This window comes from Garra rufa, chromosome 21 (assembly GCF_049309525.1).
Source record: "Garra rufa chromosome 21, GarRuf1.0, whole genome shotgun sequence".
Classification (NCBI taxonomy): Eukaryota; Metazoa; Chordata; class Actinopteri; order Cypriniformes; family Cyprinidae; genus Garra; species Garra rufa.
This window is the reverse complement of record NC_133381.1, coordinates 28,708,057-28,728,140: the sequence shown is the minus strand read 5'-3', so window position 1 is coordinate 28,728,140 and position 20,084 is coordinate 28,708,057. Positions and strand designations below refer to the sequence as shown.

The 20,084-nt window shown below is 42.9% G+C and overlaps 1 protein-coding gene across 1 annotated transcript in view; it reads right to left on the bottom strand.

The window, feature by feature from the left end:
- LOC141295377 (M1-specific T cell receptor beta chain) overlaps positions 1-20,084 on the bottom strand; it is a 56,917-nt gene that overhangs the window by 27,956 nt on the left and 8,877 nt on the right. The window contains exon 6 of the mRNA XM_073826585.1: positions 16,753-17,040. Within this exon, the coding sequence (XP_073682686.1) occupies positions 16,753-17,040 (288 nt within the window). The remainder of the gene's footprint in view (positions 1-16,752; positions 17,041-20,084) is intronic.

Here is a 20,084-nt window from a genome sequence, read left to right as displayed (position 1 = left end):
TTCTCCACTGCTATCATTTCGAGGCAGTTGATGTGCAGTGACTTCTCTCGTTCTGACCATAGGCCGAACGCCGGTCTGCCCTCTAGCAGTGCCCCCCATTCCAAGGTGGACGCGTCCGTGGACACTACTTTCACCCTCGAGGGTCTCTCTAGAGTGACACCCTTTCGGTACCAGTCGGCTGCTCTCCACGGCATCAGGGCTGTAACGCAACTCTGATCGATCGTGAGACGGAGTCGACCGGACGCCCACGCTCGGCGCGGCACGCGCGCTTTCAGCCAGAGCTGCAGTGGGCGCATGCAAAGCACCCCTAACTGTAGAACTGATGATGCTGAAGCCATAAGACCTAACACTCTTTGAAAGGTCTTGAGCGGGGCAGACTTGCTGCGGCAGAGCGCGCTCACTGCGCTCTGAACGCTCAGCGCGCGCACTGACGAAAGCTTCGCTTTCATTGCCAGCGAGTCTAATTCTATGCCCAGGAAGGAGATATTTTGGCTGGGGTTCAGCGAGCTTTTCTCCCAGTTGACTGAGATTGCGCTAAAATCAGCCAGTCGTCCAAATAATTCAGTATTCGCACGCCTTTCTGTCTGAGCGGGGCGAGCGCTGCATCCATGCACTTCGTAAATATACGGGGTGCTAGGGACAAACCGAATGGCAGGACTGTGTACTGATAAGCTTGGCCCTCGAAGGCGAATCTCAAAAATCGCCTGTGACGCGACGCTATCTGTATTTGAAAATACGCGTCTTTCAGATCCACTGACACAAGCCAGTCTCCTCGGCACACTTGCGCAAGGATTTTCCTGGTTGTGGGCATTCTGAACTTTCGCTTCACTAGCGCTTTGTTCAGTTGCCTTAGATCTAGTGGTCACTTCGGCTCGTAGCAGGTGTGCTGCATCTGCCTTTATCGTGGTCTCGACGCGCGCCGTGTAACGGCGAGGGCGTCGTCGAAACTGGAGCGAATAGCCTCTCTTTATAATGTCCAGCACCCATTTTGAGACCCCTGGGAGTTTTTCCCATGCATCTGCATGTAATGCGAGGGGGTAGGTGCGAAGCGCGCTCCGATCTGTTACTAACGGAGCCGCTTCGGTGTCTGTGACATGCAAGGCTCGGGGTACGCTGACCGCGGGGACTGCTTTCTCTGTGTGTATATGTGGTTGCGTGGTAACGGGCACATTTAACACACTCGATGCAGCTTTTAGCCGCGTAGACTGGGCGTCGTTCGGTTTACAGAAACCGTAAGACCTGCCTGATGTAATATGTGTGGGCACTCTGGGGTGGGCACATATACCACATGCGAAGTAGGTGAAACTGTAGCGAATAGCCTCCTTTAATAATGTCCAGCACCCATTGTGAAACCCCTGGGAGCTTTTCCCATGCATTTACCTGTAACGCAAGGGGGTAGGTGCGAAGCGCGCTCCGATCTGTCAATAACAGAGTCGCTTCGGTGCGTTGTGACGCACGAGTGACTGTGACATTCGAGGCTCGGGGTACACTGACCGCGGGGACTGCTATCTTTGTGTATATATGTGGTTGCGTAGTAACGGGCACATTCAACACACTCAGCGCAGCCTTTAGCCGTGTAGACGGGGCGTCGTCCGGTTCGTTTTTACAGAAACCGTAAGACCTGCCTGATGTGATATGTGTGGGCACTCTGGGGTGGGCACATTTATCACATGTGAAGCGCAGCTGATTCGGGTCGACTTTATGTGCGCGGGTTTTGTATGACAGGATGTGCTCATGTGTATGCGCATGCGAGCTACACACAAAACACCTTCGGCTATGGCCGGAATACCCGAAAATACATTCCTTTGAGGATTTAATTGGGTAGCCGTGAGAACGGCTCTTGAGTGCAGACAAGCAGGCTGCAGCGCCGGCTTGATGACTGCGGATAATGCTGGAACAGCCACATTTCTTGGAGCTGAGCGAGCGAATACTTTCGGTGGGAGTCTGGCAGCCGCGGGACTCGCGCACCGGCGTTCAACACTCCAAACAGCGTTTGCCTGCATAGAGCGAACGCACTCCTGGTTTCGTTTTTACAGAAACCGGTTGACGTGCATAATGAGGTGTCTGTGAGCACTGTGAAGCGGGCACATTTAACACTCCAAAGCATAGAGTCAATGCACTGTTGGTTTCGTTTTTACAGAAACCAACAGTGCATAATGTGGTGTCTGTAGGCACTGTGAAGCGGGCACATTTACCACGTGTGACGCGCAATCGATCTGAGTCGATTTTATGTGCGCTGTGCTTGTGTGTAGAGATGAGCACTGGTTAGTGGGCATATTCTTACAACACGTGAAACACCATCGGCCGTGGCCGGGACACCAGATAATACACTTTATTGGGAGTTTATCTGTGTAGCCGTGGGAACGACTTTTGTGTGCAGGCAAACGGGCGACGGAGCCGGTTTGTTGGCTGCAGAAAACACTGGAACAGTCACATTTCCTGGGACTGGACGAGCGAATAACTTTGGTGGGGGACCGGCAACAGCGGGACTCGTACACCGTCGTTTTCCTAGTTGCTAGGACGATTTCGGAGGCTCAGGTTTCAACTCAATCCTGGGCCGCGGGCCGCGTCTGGCGGGGCGGCGGCCGGACGAGAAAAACATCAGAAACCGTTAACCACGGGTGCCTCTCAGCAACGGTGAGAGGCCATGCTACGCAGCGCTGCATCTGAGCAGAATGCGCGTTCCCGCTCTGGCGGGAAACGGAAATCCTCTTCCTCCTTCATGGCCCCCCTCGTCAGCGGCGTCGATGGAAGCGGTGGCATACAGCGGCCGCTTTACGTCCGGAACAGAGGCTGACGAGGTCGATGAAGCAGGCGGGCGAACCGGCGAGCTTTGTCGGCTGGAGGAAGGGTCCGGGGCCCGCTGGGCACAGCGCTTTTTACGGCGCGACACCGCGCGGGCGGGGGAGCAGTCTCAGTGAAGAAGGCAAGGCAAGTCCTCAGAGTCGCCATTGGCATCTGCACGAGCCGTATGAAAGCATCTTTAAAAAGACACTTTGCTCTCTTAGAGAAACAGTGTGTATCGCAGCGGCGACACACACTGTAGATTATAAAAGATTATAAAGGATATAGGCGCCGGAAAGCGCAGCAGGAAGGCACGGAAGGCGGCGTGGCCAGCAGCTCCAATGGCTCGTCCCGCTGAGATGCTTGCAGTCGACGGCGGCTTCTTCTCCGGCTCCAGCGATGCGTGAGCTTCGCTTGAAGGATGAAAAAATCAGAGTGTAGCTACCTGCGAGCGATATTTATAGGCTGGGATCACGCCACTTTCGGCGGGAGATGACGTGTCAGGCGCGAAATGCACTCATTGGAGCTGACTTCGCGCCAAGCCTCGCTCGATAGGTGCTGCAGTTGCTGCGGAGCAGCCAATAGGCACGCAGTACGCCTCGCCTATGTCTGCTCACTGCGGCAACGCGTTTTACATTAATACAAAATTAAGGATAATTTTTTGGCTTCAATATCTCTCGCGGAAAGGATTTTCCCCTAGCGTAAGCTACGCAGTAAGAGTGACCTCTCGTAAGAGAACAGCAATCTGCTTGCAGGACCTCACAGATCCAGTCCGGTCTTCCTCTGTGTTCACATTCCAGCTTTTGTTCTCCACATGTCACAACGCGAGTTAATTTAAAATAAAAATGTAACAAACTAACGTATTTTCAAACTTGACCAGTAAAGGCGCGCACAGCTGTCATTGGCCAGTTACTTGTCAGATGGCAGTCAGCTTAACCAATCATGATCCCTCCAGCAAGGTTATACAACCAGCGTGGTAATGGCAAGATAAAGATTTTTTTTAAAGAAATATGTGTGTTTAGTGTTATTTGTAGGCTGTATTATTTTAATAGTTGTTCAAAAATTGTTTTCAGTGTATGAAATAAAAATGCAGTTGTAGCCATTCACAAAATTGTAGGTCCACAAAATCAAAACAAAGATATTGATTCAAAATACATACACTATATAGCCAAAAGTACCCTTCTAATGAACAGGTTTGACTATTTTAGTAATTTCCATGAGTACAAATCTTAATGTTTAAGCATAAAATTATATTCTAGGGAATTAATTTTAATAGCAACAGTTTTAACATAACAATGCCTTTGTGTATAAGGCAAGGTTCAAATTGAAATGATTGATTCAGTCAGTGTGGAAGAACTTGACTGGTCTGCATAAAGCCAAGTCTTAATCCCAGTTGAACACCTCGGTGTGACTTTAAATGCAGACATTGAGCCAAAAAGTTATCACCAAACACCAATGACTTGTACATATCGGTACAGTCATTTTGGACAAATCCAAAACTTTTTCAACAGAGATGGAAATACAATTTTTAAATAGGCTACATTAATTATGTTCCCATTTTTGTTGCCACAGTTTTAGAAGTGCCTATTTCTGTTTTAAAGAAGGGGTGTCCTAATACTTTTGTCCATGTGGTGTTTGTACAAGTCATTGGTGTTTGGCGATGAGTTTTTGGCTCAAGGTCATTTAAAAATCAGTCCAGAGGTGTTCAACTGGGATTAGGACTTGGCTTTATGCAGACTAGTCAAGTTCTTCCACACTGACTGAATCAGTCATTTCGGTTTGAACTTTGCCTTATACACAAAGGCATTGTCATCTTACAATTGAAGAGGCTCCTGTCCAAACTGTTGCTATAAAATTAGAAGCACACAATTCCCTATAATATCATTTTATGCTTAAACATTAAGTTTGTTCTAATGGAAATTACTAAAGTAGTCAAACCTGTTCATTAGAAGGGAGAAAATACTGGCAATAGTGTATCATGTAAAAAAAAAATCAACTTTGATTTACAAGTATTTTTGTTAACCCTTTTCAATCATTTAGCAAACCATTTTATAACTTTGATGGTTTGTCATGTGCTGGGACATAAAATAAAAAAAAAGCTAATGATACATTTCAGAAACATAAAATTCCATTATATCTTTCTTTACTTGGGCTATTTTATTATATGAACTGATGACCTTACAAAATTTAAAAGAATATCTCTAGAAATGCATTTGTCACTCCGACTGACCATAAAACTGGGGGAGTTTCACTAAATCAGGGCACATGACAAGCTGCTAGAGGGTTTGATTTCTTCTACCCGTCTCAAAGCGATTACAATCCAAATATGTTATCCCATTATTTAGAGATAATTAGTAATCTCTAACCTTTTCATTAAAGTGCACAGTTTTCCTTGTTTTTTTCTTATATAAAAACATCTATTGTGATAAGCATTGTGCTGTAACTCACAAAATCAGACCACTAAAAACTGACACTTTGAATATGTAATGTCCTATGAGTGTACAGGTCATTTGCCCAATTTCAGATATCAAAAGACATGTGCTATGCAGGACATTTTTGACCACACCCAGGTTTGACCTGGTTTGCCTGTACCAGCTGGGTTCTTCAGCTCCAAAATTCTGCTATCATTACCTCACCTTAAGTTGTACCAAACCTGTATTAATTTTTTCTGTGTAATAAAAACAATATACACAAATATTTTGGGAAATTATCTTAACAAAAAGTTTCTGGCCCCCAATGACTTCCATAGCCTTTTTATTTATTAATTTTTTTATTTCCCAAGATGTGTCCAGCAACTGGCTTCCAACATTCTTTAAAATAACTATTTCAAAAATAATTTAGATAATGTTCAACAAAAGAAAGACTTCATGCAGGTTTTGAACAGAGAATGAGCAAATGACGACAGAATTGTGACGATTGTCTTGCTGAGTTTAGTTCTAACTCTAACCAAACATGACTCTAACCAAAAGCTAATCATAATGCTCCAAACTATTTGTAAATTAGACACAGTCATGTTTGATTAGGGTTAGAATCATATTTGGTTTGGCCAAGAGGACCCCATGTCCCTTATGAAAATTTATAATGGTTTTACAATGAAAAAAATATATAAGTATTGTAGTTATTTTTTGGTAACTATCAATTAACTATGTGGGTACCAATTTGGCCCCATGTGGGCTCCCTATATGGGACTGATTGTGTTTGCCCATGCCAAACCCATATGGTTTATGAAACCGGGCCCCATATGTGTTTCCCAGTTTTGAACCCATATAGACGTTAACTATGTGGGTACAACCTTGGCCCCATGTAGGCAGACTGTATGGGATTGATTGAGTTTGCCCATGCCAAACCCATATGGTTTATGAAACCGGGCCCCATATGTGTTTCCCCATTCTGAACCCATATAGACGTTAACTATCTGGGTACTACATTGGCCCCATGTAGGCAGACTGTATGGGACTGATTGAGTTTGCCCATGCCAAACCCATATGGTTTATCAAAGCGGGCCCCATATGTGTTTCCCCATTCTGAACCCATATAGACGTTAACTATCTGGGTACTACCTTGGCCCCATGTAGGCAGACTGTATGGGACTGATTGAGTTTGCCCATGCCAAACCCATATGGTTTATCAAAGCGGCCCCATATGTGTTTCCCCATTCTGAACCCATATAGACATTAACTATCTGGGTACTACATTGGCCCCATGTAGGCAGACTGTATGGGACTGATTGAGTTTGCCCATGCCAAACCCTTTTGGTTTATCAAACCGGGCCCCATATGTGTTTCCCCATTCTGAACCCATATAGACGTTAACTATCTGGGTACTACATTGGCCCCATGTAGGCAGACTGTATGGGATTGATTGAGTTTGCCCATGCCAAACCCATATGGTTTATCAAAGTGGGCCCCATATGTGTTTCCCCATTCTGAACCCATATAGACGTTAACTATCTGAGTACTACATTGGCCCCATGTAGGCAGCCTGTATGGGATTGATTGAGTTTGCCCATGCCAAACCCATATGGTTTATCAAAGTGGGCCCCATATGTGTTTCCCCATTCTGAACCCATATAGACGTTAACTATCTGAGTACTACCTTGGCCCCATGTAGGCAGCCTGTATGGGATTGATTGAGTTTGCCCATGCCAAACCCATATGGTTTATCAAACCGGGCCCCATATGTGTTTCCCCATTCTGAACCCATGTAGACGTTAACTATCTGGGTACTACCTTGGCCCCATGTAGGCAGCCTATATGGGATTGATTGAGTTTACCCATGCCAAACCCATATGGTTTATCAACGTGGGCCCCATATGTGTTTCCCCGTTTTGAACCCATATAGATGGTAACTATGTGGGTACTACATTGGCCCCATCTAGGCAGCCTGTATGGGATTGATTGAGTTTGCCCATGCCAAACCCATATGGGTTATCAAAGTGGGCCCCATATGTGTTTCCCCGTTTTGAACCCATATAGATGGTAACTATCTGGGTACTACATTGGCCCCATGTAGGCAGACTGTATGGGATTGATTGAGTTTGCCCATGCCAAACCCATATGGTTTATCAAAGTGGGCCCCATATGTGTTTCCCCTTTCTGAACCCATATAGACGTTAACTATCTGAGTACTACCTTGGCCCCATGTAGGCAGCCTGTATGGGATTGATTGAGTTTGCCCATGCCAAACCCATATGGTTTATCAAACCGGGCCCCATATGTTTTTCCCCATTCTGAACCCATATAGACGTTAACTATCTGGGTACTACCTTGGCCCCATGTAGGCAGCCTATATGGGATTGATTGAGTTTACCCATGCCAAACCCATATGGTTTATCAACGTGGGCCCCATATGTGTTTCCCCGTTTTGAACCAATATAGATGGTAACTATGTGGGTACTACATTGGCCCCATCTAGGCAGCCTGTATGGGATTGATTGAGTTTGCCCATGCCAAACCCATATGGGTTATCAAAGTGGGCCCCATATGTGTTTCCCCGTTTTGAACCCATATAGATGGTAACTATCTGGGTACTACATTGGCCCCATCTAGGCAGCCTGTATGGGATTGATTGAGTTTGCCCATGCCAAACCCATATGGGTTATCAAAGTGCGCCCCATATGTGTTTCCCCGTTTTGAACCCATATAGATGGTAACTATCTGGGTACTACATTGGCCCCATCTAGGCAGCATGTATGGGATTGATTGAGTTTGCCCATGCCAAACCCATTTGGTTTATCAAACCGGGCCCCATATGTGTTTCCCCATTCTGAACCCATATAGACGTTAACTATCTGGGTACTACCTTGGCCCCATGTAGGCAGCCTATATGGGATTGTTTGAGTTTACCCATGCCAAACCAATATGGTTTATCAAAGTGGGCCCCATATGTGTTTCCCCATTTTGAACCCATATAGATGGTAACTATCTGGGTACTACATTGGCCCCATCTAGGCAGCCTGTATGGGATTGATTGAGTTTGCCCATGCCAAACCCATTTGGTTTATCAAACCGGGCCCCATATGTGTTTCCCCATTCTGAACCCATATAGACGTTAACTATCTGGGTACTACCTTGGCCCCATGTAGGCAGCCTATATGGGATTGTTTGAGTTTACCCATGCCAAACCAATATGGTTTATCAAAGTGGGCCCCATATGTGTTTCCCCATTTTGAACCCATATAGATGGTAACTATCTGGGTACTACATTGGCCCCATCTAGGCAGCCTGTATGGGATTGATTGAGTTTGCCCATGCCAAACCCATATGGTTCATCAAAGCGGGCCCCGTATGTGTTTCCCCATTCTTAAACCATATAGACGGTAACTATATGGGTACTACCTTGGCCCCATGTAGGCAGCCTGTATGGGATTGATTGAGTTTGCCCATGACTGACCCATATGTTAAACCCATGGGCCCCACTTGTATAGACCATTTTGAGCCCATATGCTCATTTCTCATTAGTGACCCAGCTGGGACCCACATGGGGAGCCCACCTCTTTTGACCCATGTGGGACCTACTTAGCTACCTCAAGTGGGCCCCAGATAAGATGCCCATTTTGGGACCATGCCCACTTGGTACCCATATAGCCCAAGCATAAACCATGTGGGCCCCACATATGCATGTTGGCTGGGACGCCATCACTGAAATCTGCTGGTAATACAAAAACCAAAAACAAGTTATGCTGTCTATTAGAAATCCACATTTGTTCAACATGTAGAAATGAGAATAACTGCCATTATAATAATAATGATACCTTTTAGACAAAGCAATGTGAGTAGAAGAAGAAAGGAGTCCATTTAGACTTGCTTTTTGTGAAGAATTTTCTTATGTTCAGTTGATTACATAAAGACAAACTACAAAAACGAGTTGATTTTTCATAAGCCACACCCATTTGTTGCTTAATCATTGGTGGAAAAATGATGACACTGCTCTTCAGTTATTAAACCTCTTCTCTACATTTGTTTTGTTGCTTGCTATGGTATATTTTGCTGTAGCTTTAATTTAATAAGATTGTTTTCATTGCCAGAGCAAAAATTGTGTCTAATTATACTCAGTATTAACGTTATGCTTATAAAACTTGCATATAATAGCAATATCGTACTCAAAATTTGTTTTGTTTTAAAGAAAACCAACATGATTGTGATTAGATGCAGCACAAGGCAGTTGTTGCTTAACTGTCTTTATCACCATGTTCTGGTATTGTTTTAAATGTAAGCATTTATTGTCAAACATTTTCTCGACTCCATCTGCCATCCCTGTTTTAAAAAACAGCATATGCTGGTTAGGGTTAGGTATGTTTTGGTGCTGGGATGCTGGTTAATGCTGGTCCGTTGCTGGTTAATGCTGGTCCTTAGCTGGTTAATGCTGGTCCTTAGCTGGTTAATGCTGGTTCTTTGCTGGTTTATGCTGGTCCTTAGCTGGTCATGTTGCTGGCAAAGGACCAGCATAAACCAGCAAAGGGCCAGCATAAACCAGCTAAGAACCAGCATAAACCAGCAAAGGACCATATTAAATCAGCATACCAGCATCAAAACCTACGTAACCGGCATATGCTGTTTTTTACAACAGGGATCTTGGATGTTTCTGTGCTTGTTGCAATGCTTTTTGGGATTGCGGTATCATTGAAAGACGTGCAATGTTACCTTATAATTTGGCCAAAATAAGCGTCTTATAAGGCAGCTGCCTATATTTTTTTTAACTGACTTTGTGTTAGAACCACACATAATGTCTTAAAAGCTTGTCTAGTTAGGCAGTTTACTAAGTTTTATAAAACAGCTTACGTCTTCTGATTGTGCCCTCTATTAAACAATGAGAGAATGTTCAAACATCGATTTTAATTTAGAGATCACCCCATTTAGTCTTTTGAATTGAAACACGAATGTACTTTTTATGAATCCCACAGATTGAATCCCTTTGTTTGTGTATTTCCTGTATATCTGGGGTTTGGTTTTTCGTCAGGCAGGCAATAAAGACTACAGCACTGTGCATACTGACAGCACAGTAATAAACAGCGGAGTCTGATAGACTGAGATCAGAGAATTTCAGAACTCCATTCTGTCTATCTTTTCTTTCCAATTTAAACCGGTCTTTAAAACCATCCTCAAAGGTGGGTTCACTTGTACCATAAACGAACACAATCAAGACCATGGCTGTATCCTTTTGCTGATACCACTGCATGTAAGGCATGTTACTGTCATCATGACTACACTCTATCTTTGTCATATTATTCTTGTTGGCTAATATGGAAGCTGGGTTCTGTTGAACAGTCACACATCTCACCTTCCCTGTAAACAAAATATATAGGTTTTAAAGGATATTCTACTTCAAAGCACAAAACAATAATAGAAATGATAAATAATTGTACTAATTTGATTAATTACCATCAAGGGACATCTTACCTATATATAATAAGAAATAAATGCACAGTCCACATGCAGCTCTAAACATCCTTCCAAAACAGGGTGAGAAATGGTCTGGTCAAGCACACAGAAAAATTAATCTGACAAGTGAGAGAGAGTATGGGACTTTAGTGTAGACAGAGAGAGTGAGAGAGAGAGGAAAACCTGTACATTAAAATATCAGTCATATCTCCCCCTACTGACTGTATCACATCAACAAGATCTTTTTGTGAAAGTGTTTTTGGTGGAAGTGAAGAGTGTAACATCATTAATGCAACTGTACGTGAGTTCTCAGGTTCTTACTTGTCTGTAAAGATATGCCTTATTTTATTTGTGGTTTAGGCAGGTGTGATTGCAGGTTGCCATCCAAACAGGTTGCCGTTTTTGTTGTGCAAATTGTTGTCATTTATTCACTGTGTAAACTAGCAGCACACAGATAAACAGCATCAGTTCCCTCCTTAACATCCACTGTCAGGGTCCATTTCTTAATCTCCATACCTGACACTGTGAAACCGGTCTCAAAACCCTTCTCATTAGAGAAAGAGGTAACTATGTAGCTCCCAACAAGCACTAGCTCTCCTTTTATTTGTCTGTACCAGTATTTGTAGTCATAGTCTGTATCGTTCTGGTAACAGTGCATTTCAACTGAAGAGCCTGGAAGACTGGATATGTACTTCGGCCACTGAGTGATCCTAACACCATCGCTGAAATCTGTTGGAAATACAAAGATACCTTTACAAAAACAGGATATGTTGATCAATGTAAATCAACATTTACTCAAAACCATGTACTCAAGACCATGACCGAGTCACTGTCATTTCTTATTTAGTTAAAAGTGTAATACCTTTTAGACAAAGCAATGTTAATAGGAGAAAAAATGAGTCCATTTAGAGTTGCTTTTTGGGAAATGTTTTCTGATATTCAATTCATTACAAAAAAAAAAAAAAATCTAGTAGTTCATATACTGTATGATTAAGCCACACCCCTTTGTTGCTTACCACTGGTGGAGAAAAAAAGCACCTGACTCACAACAGATACTAGTGGAGTTTGACATTAGCAAGATGCAAAGCTAATACAGTAATGAGAATAAAAATACTATACACAGATAAATATGAACCCTTTTCACATTTCTGGTTTGGAATTTGGCTGTATACTATAGCAGGGTAAATTTACATATAGCTTACACTTACACTGGAGGCAGTAAAACAGCGAGCACTTGTAATCGTTTTCGTACACAATTATGACTGCAGCTTCATATGTTTTACTTTCCAGTGTTGATCCCCAGCCAGATTATTAGAAAGATAGCTGATTTCGGAGATGTGATGTGAGCTCCTGGCGATCACCGGGGGTGCTCAGTGGTCATGTATCTACCTAGAGCAGCCTTACCTTGGCCAGTCCTTCTGACATTTGCCACTGACTCTGATGTCTTTGTAGTGATTAAACGTGAGATACAATTAATTTTGGGTGTATCTAACAGACAATCGTTGGTTCATGAATTTATTTTTTGTTCCTGGTCATATCATTTTGGCTGAGCACAAAGTTATGTTTAACTTTATGTATTTATTTTGAACTTTACCATAGTACACCACTGAATCTGTAGCATACATTTGACTGAATTGTTTGCTTTTGTCTTTATTTTCTCTTATATAAGCCGCTGACATTTAACAAAAAGAGGCAGAATTGTGCTTTATGTCATATTGAGAAACGGCTACTCAATCATTACTTTCCATCCTACACCATACTTATTAAGTAAGAGTACTGTTGGCGGTGGAAACGCAAGCTGGAACAGGGTGTTGCATTCCGAATTGTACTGTACTGTAATGATTGAGTAAGGTAAAGTTATTATAAAAAAGTCAGTTCTGATATTTTCCATAAATAAAATTGCAGGGTGATCTTTATGAGTCTTTATGAGTGAACCGCTGAATCATTCGCTCAACCAATTCATCCAAATGCCACTACTTTGAGTTGCAGAATATTTAGCTTTTTTTAACAGAAAATAATTTGGCTGTGATTACCTAGGCTGTGATATATTGCTTAAATATTTTTATTGATAAATTGCATCAACTGTAAGTATTCATTGGCAACATTTCTGTCAGCTCCATCCACCATCTTGGATGTTTCACTGGCAGGTTGCAATGTCTCCTTGTATTGCCTTCTCTATGCAGGGCATGTTATCTTTAAATCTGGCCAGCACACAAGATGCATTAAAAGGCTGTCTAGGAAGGTCTTGGATTTTTGGCGCAAATTTTGTATCTGATTGTGTCTTCTAATAAACACTGAGGAAAAGTTGAAAAATGTTTTTTTTTTTTTGTTTGTTTGGTTTTTTTTTGTTTGTTTTTTAAGAAATTAAACACTGGTACAAGCCTAACTGTCACACCCCCGGACTTTCATGTTGGTTTCTCCCATTTTCCCCGCAGTTCTGAGTGTTTTGGTTTCTCCCTCATTGTTGTCACCTGGATGTTTGTAATCAGTCTGTCTATTTAAGGTGTGTGTTTTCCCCTGTATTCTGGTCGGTCTTTAATGTTACCACTCCGTGTTCCTGTGTCTGCCTGTTTCCCATTGGATTTATTAAATGTACATCTTTTTATTATGTCGTTGTTCGTGTGTTCCTGCCTGATCTGTGACAGAAAGACCGACGGATACAGTTTATTTTTTTTGGCGTGTTCTCCTCCATTTTGTTTCTCGTTCGTTTTTCCCAGTCTTTTTGTTTCCGTTGTGTTTCCCCCATGGATTCCTTCCTACGTCCAGAATTCATCCTCCTCCGGCTGAAGCAGGGGGATTTACCGCTCGAGGGTTACACTCTCATGTTCCAGCTTGTAGCAAACACCACCAGCTACCCGGACGACGCGCTCTGTACGTTCTATGACGCTAGCCTCAACGCGTCGTGCAGAGCGCTGTCGTCCGAGGATGGCCCTCGAGTGGATTTCGCCGCATTTGTGGAGTGGTCCCCGCCTGTTCCAAAGAGCATCTCGCCAGTGCCACTCTGGACCCAGAGCCCAGCCAGCCACCCTGACCCGCGGATTATGAGCCCTTCATAGATGGAAAGCCCGAGCCCGGAGCGACAGCAGTATGGAGTGCCGATGGGGTCAAAACTGCTGATCAGGTGCGTGAGCCGGCCATTACATCCGCGACGGTGGAGTGCTTCGTGGAGCAAGAGAGGGCTGTAGAGAGCCCCGTCCACTGCACCGCCACTGGGGGTGAGCAAGAGCACAACTCTGGGGACTTAATTGACTGTTTCACGGAAATACCCATCTGCCTGGATTTCCCTCCCGCCCTCCCTCTTCTGCCTAAGCCTGAATCTCCGCTGGTTCCGCCCAGCCGTCCAGAGTCACCGCTGGTTCCGCCCAGCCTTCATGAATCCCTGTTGTCTGCTGTCTGTCCCCTTGCTCACCCTCAGCCCACCATCTGTGCGGTGGGTTCGCCGCGGGTCTGCCAGTCTCCATCGGTGTCATGGCTGGAGGATCCCTCACCATCGCCTCCAGCCTCAGAGTCCTGGACTCCGCCTCGGCCCTCCGACCCTGCGGCTCCACCCCGGCTCTCTGCTCCCTCGTCTCCGCTGTCGCCCATCGGTCCACCAGCTCCACCAGGCTCCATCGTCCCTCCGGCTCCGCCCTGGTCAGTCGTCACCCCACCTTCGCCTCTGGACTATACTTCTCCGGCTGCCTCGCTCCTCCGTCCCACCGGCTCGTTGGACCTCCTCCCTCCCGCGGGCACAGCCTCGGCCCTCTGTTGTTCCGGCTCCGCCGTGGACCTCCGGATCTCCATCTCCACCTTGGTCGCCAGAGCCTGGGGTTCCGCCTTGGCCCTCCGGATCCGCGGTGTCACCCAAGATCTTCGGCTTTCCGTCTCCGCATCGGGCTCTCCCACCACCTGCTCCGCCTCCGTCGGTCGGCCCCATGGAGTTGTCAGCCTCTCCTCCACCATGGCTCCTCCCTTCATCGGCTCCACCATGGGATTACATGGCTGTGTTCTGGATCCCACCTGGCTCCTCCTGCTCCAGCCCCTTCCTGTCACCTCCTTGGCTCCTCCCTCCGTCATCACCTCCATGGACTATTCAGTCACCACCCTGGACTCCGTCTTTTGCCCTCCTCCCGGGAGTCCGTCCTCCGCCGAAACCCCCTCTTGAGTCTGTTTACTGTTTCCCGTTTGTCGGCACGAGGACACTCCTTCCGGGAGGGGGAGGTAATGTCACACCCCTGGACTTTCATGTTGGTTTCTCCCATTTTCCCTGCAGTTCTCAGTGTTTTGGTTTCTCCCTCATTGTCACCTGGATGTTTGTAATCAGTCTGTCTATTTAAGGTGTGTGTTTTCCCCTGTATTCTGGTCAGTCTTTAATGTTACCACTCTGTGTTCCTGTGTCTGCCTGTTTCCCATTGGATTTATTAAATGTACGTCTTTTTTACGTCGTTGTTCGTGTTCCTGCCTGATCCGTGAAACTAACAGGCAATCGTTGGTCTCATGACTCTATTATTTGTTCCTGGTCATATCGTTTTGGCTGAGCACAAAGTTATGTTTAACTAAAATGTATTTATTTTGAGCTTTACCATAGTAAAGCACTGACTTTGTAGCATACATTTGACTGAATTGTTGTTCATTAAAACTGAAATTTAACAAAAAGAGGCAGAATTGTGCTTTGTCATTGAGTAACGGCTACTCAATAACTTTCCGGCCTACACCATGCCTATCAAGTAAGGGTTGTTCCATTCCAAATCATACCATACTGACCTGTACTACTCAGTGGAACCTAGTCACAGTGGCACATTTTCTTGAACTGCAAAAATATCTGACTTTTTAAAATAACAGATTTTTTTTTTTTGTTAGGTAACTTAAGTCTGAGTTAAGTTATTATCAAAAAGTTCTGATATTTTTCCATAATTGTAGGGTGATCACTGGCACTCGAGTTAATTTACAAATTTGCTTGATTAACTTATTCAATATGATTGTTTTTCTTTAACCAGTTTGATCATATGGAACCTTATTACTGGAGGAAAAAAATATTTTGCTGTGGATTTGACATTTGTTTTTTTTTTTTTTTTTTTTTTTTTTTTTTTTTTTTTTTTGCAATTTACTTAACTTTTTCATATCACTAATATAATTTCACTTTTTTTTTCAGATTACTGTTCATATTTTTTTTTCAACAGTTAAATATTAAATATTACAGGTTTTATTAATTAAACCTGTCAAGAAACCTCACAAAAGTTAGTTTCCTCATTTGTGTGTACTGTATGTCTTGTGGTTTGGTTTTTAGTCAGGCAGGTAATAAAGACTACAGCACTGTGCATACTGACAGCACAGTAATAAACAGAAAAGTCTGATGGACTGAGATCAGAGATTTTCAGAACTCCATTCATGCCTTTTCTTTCCAATTTAAACCGATCTTTAAATCCATCCTCAAAGTTGGGGTCACTTGTAGCACTATAACTTAAAACGATCAAGACCATGGCTGTATCCTTTTGCTGATACCACTGCATGTAATCCATGTTATTATCATCATAACTACAATTTATCTGTTCAATTTTATTCTTATCAGCTAATATGTGTGTTGGGTTCTGTTGAACATTCACACATCTCACCTTCCCTGTGAAAAAAAAAGGATTTAAGAGATATTCTAAAAAAAAAAAAAACAGTTATAATTTAATAATTTTGCTATTAAAGGACAGCTTACCTATATATAATAAGAAATAAAAGCACAGTCCACATCCAGCTCTAAACATCCTTCTAAAACAGGATGAGAAATGGTCTGGTCACGTACACAGCAAAAATCATCTGAAAAGTGAGAGTATGTGACTTGAGTATAGACAGAGAGAGAAAAACCTGTACAATATAATAGACAGCAGTATCTCCCCCTACTGACTGTATCACATCAACAAGACCTTTGTCTGAAAGAGTTTTTGGCGGAAGGGAGGAGTGTAACATCATTCCAAACACAATTGTATGACTTCTCAGGTTCTACTGACTTGTTTGTAAAGATATGGCTTCATTTATTTGTGGTTGATGCAGGTGTGATTGCAGGTTGCCATCCAAAGAGTTTTTGTTACACAATTTATTGGCATTTATTCACTGTGCAAACTAGCAGCACACAGATACACAGCATCAAACCCTTCCTTAACATCTACTTTCAGAGTCCATTTCTTCTTCTCCGGACTTGATACTTCAAAGCCGTTCTCAAAACCTTTCTCATTAGAGGCAGAGTTAACAATGTAGCTCCCGATAAGCACTAATTCTTCTTTTATTTGTCTGTACCAGAATTTGTAGTTATAGTCTGTATCATTCTGGTAACAGTGCATTTCAACCGAAGAGCCTGGAAGATTGGATATGTACTTCGGCCATTGGGTGATCAGAACACCATCACTGAAATCTGCTGGAAATACAAAGATATAGTAATAAAAACAGGATATGTTGTCAATTAGAAATCTACATTTATTCAAAACCATGAGCGTCACTGTCCAATGTAAAGTGTAATACCTTTTAGACAAAGCAATGTTAATAGGAGAAGAAAGGAGTCCATTTAGAGTTCCGTTTTGTGAAATGTTCTCTGATGTTCAGTTGATTACAAAAAACTACCAGTTCATATACTGCATTAAGAAGCCACGCCCCTTTGTTCCTTAGTCATTAGTAAAAAAAAAAAAAAAAAAAAAAAGATTAATTTAGAAATTAAAAGTTGCATCAAGCCATGTCATTAAAAACACAACTGCCATTTCAGTTGAATCTCACAAACATTAGATTGCTTTTTGTGTATTTCCTGTGTAGTATTTCAGCGAGAATCAGACAATTTAAGAGAGTCTATTAGAAGTTAGAACACTTCTACAGACGTACATTCCAAGAGGCCCGTCATAAATCTGACGTTTCATAGCTGGCGCCAGAACGCCAGCCTGAAGCAGACCTAACTAACCAAGAACTTGCAAAATTAACACAAAGACACTTCTTCATAATCAAATCCTTCGAATAAGGAGATTGTCAAATTTGGAGCAAGTAACCAAGATTAATGGTCAAAGAGATGCACATTTTGAACATCACATGATTAAAGTCCTTAGCGATATGGTTGGTTTTCCCCCACACACAGGACACAACGGAAATTCCTTCCCTAAACTTTTGACCTCCCAGCTTAGAGAACAGACCCTCACAGAAGGGCACAGAAAACTGCCTATATGCATATATACATATGCACCCAAAATTATGCTTAAAGGACTCATGAGCAACTCATCATTTCTCTGCATAATTTCCTATTCATATATGTAACCCATACATTTGTCTATTATGTTTTAATCACTCATTGTGTATGTCCCTTTTGATAACTCTTGAATAGTTTAATGGTTTATATTGATGTTTGATATGTCTGAGTTGGAAATCGCATTCTCAAAATGTTCCTGTAATTCAATTCTTTGCGAAATGTATTATAGTCTTGTTATAGAAATCATGTCCAAATTTATCTCTGCAAAGAGCGGGAATTTGGGATCACGGGACTAATAAGATAACATTGTGATTTGTGGTTTGGAAGGTGGAACCAGCAGCCCACCAGAGTTCAGCCAATGTTCTAATTGGTCAAGACATCATTTTGGGAGGTGTCCAAAGGCTGAGTTTAAAAACTCAAGGACACCCTCAAATCTCTCTCTTATCTCTTGCAACTTTTCTCACTCCTTACAACGCTCTTCACGTGCTTCGCGCCGCCGCGTCTCGACGCCGCCTGGCCTGCATGCCAGCCTCCTCACCTCAAGGAAACATGAGGAGATCACCACACCTCTATCTTTTTCTTTAATCCATTTTATTTCTTTCCGTTGAGAGTTTCGTTTCTAGTTAAGTTTGTGCAAGCCGCGACCGACCTAAACGTCTTCGCTGACCTCAACTTCAACAGCACGCAACTCTCATATCCAGCCAACGCCCAAGCACACAAAGGACCACAGAACCAACCAATCAGCAATCTCGGGAAAACCCCTTTCTGGAACGAGCGACGAAAGGAATTCCCTTCACACCCAAAGGCAAAGCGCAAGTAACCTCCAGAATCTTACTGAACTGGTGCATTTTGATATAAAGTTTAATAACCTCTTTGAGAGACTCAATACGAGGGTTAATTAAGTGATTGATGGTTGTTCAGGTCTAAGCAAATGCATATTGCTAACTTGGGACTTCATATTTTCATTCCTTTAAACTCATTCTTTCCTCACTTTCTCTTTCTGCAACCTGTGTGAATGCGTGTGTTTATGTTAGTTTAGTTTGTATGTGTTAGGTTTATCCAATAAATTCATATTTTTATTAAGTAGCTTGTGTTTCGTGCTTACAAGTTATTGCCTTAAACTGCTGATTTTGCTACTGTGCTTATATATAGTGTTTTCACTATATTCTGGATAGTAATATCCATTGCAGAGTTTCTGTTAGACGACTTGTGAATGAATCGCGCGTCGACTCTGAAACAGCCGTAAAACAGCGATTCTGTTCAAATTCCCTATTGAATCATATTCGATTCCCTTTGAGCTAAATTATTATGTAATTAATCCCTATTACAATCTTACACCTGTATGTCTTGTGGTTTGGTTTTTAGTCAGGCAGGTAATAAAGACTGTACACTGTGCATACTGACAGCACAGTAATAAACAGCGGAGTCAGACAGACTGAGATCAGAGATTTTCAGAACTCCATACAGTATATCTTTTCTTTCCAATGTAAACCGGCCTTTAAATCCATCCTCATAGATGGGATCACCTGTAGCACCATAACTTAACAAGATTAAGGCCATGGCTGTATCCTTCTGCTGATACCATAACATATTTGGCTTGCCACTGTCATCATATCTACATGTTATCTCTGCCGCTTTGTTCTCGTTGACCAATAAGGGAGTCTGGTTTTGTTGAACGTTCACACATCTCACTATCCCTGTGAGGAAAAAAAGGCTTTTGAGATATATTGTATTCCAATACAAAGAACAATAGCAAACAGGATAAAGAACTTGAGGACATCTTACCTATATACAATAAGAAAAATATGCACAGTTCATATGCAGCTTCAAACATCCTTCTAAAACAGTATAGAAAAACTCTGGTCATGAGAGTTAATGATACATTACTAAAGAAATGAACTGAACAAGTTGTATCTCCCCTACTGACTGTATGACGAGACCTTGATGCAAATGTGTTTTCGGTGGAAGGGAGGAGTATAACGTCATTAACGAAATCTGCATGTGTGAGTTCTCAGGTTCTTCTGACTTGTCTGTAAAGATATGGGCTTATAAATTTGTGGTTGAGGCAGGTGTGATTGCAGGTTGCCATCCAAATTGTTTTTGTTGTATAATTTAATGTCATTTATTCACTGTGTAAACTGGCAGCGCACAGATACACAGCATCGATCCCCTTCTTAACATCCACTTTCAGAGTCCATTGCTTTTTCTCTATACCTGATATTGTGAAACCG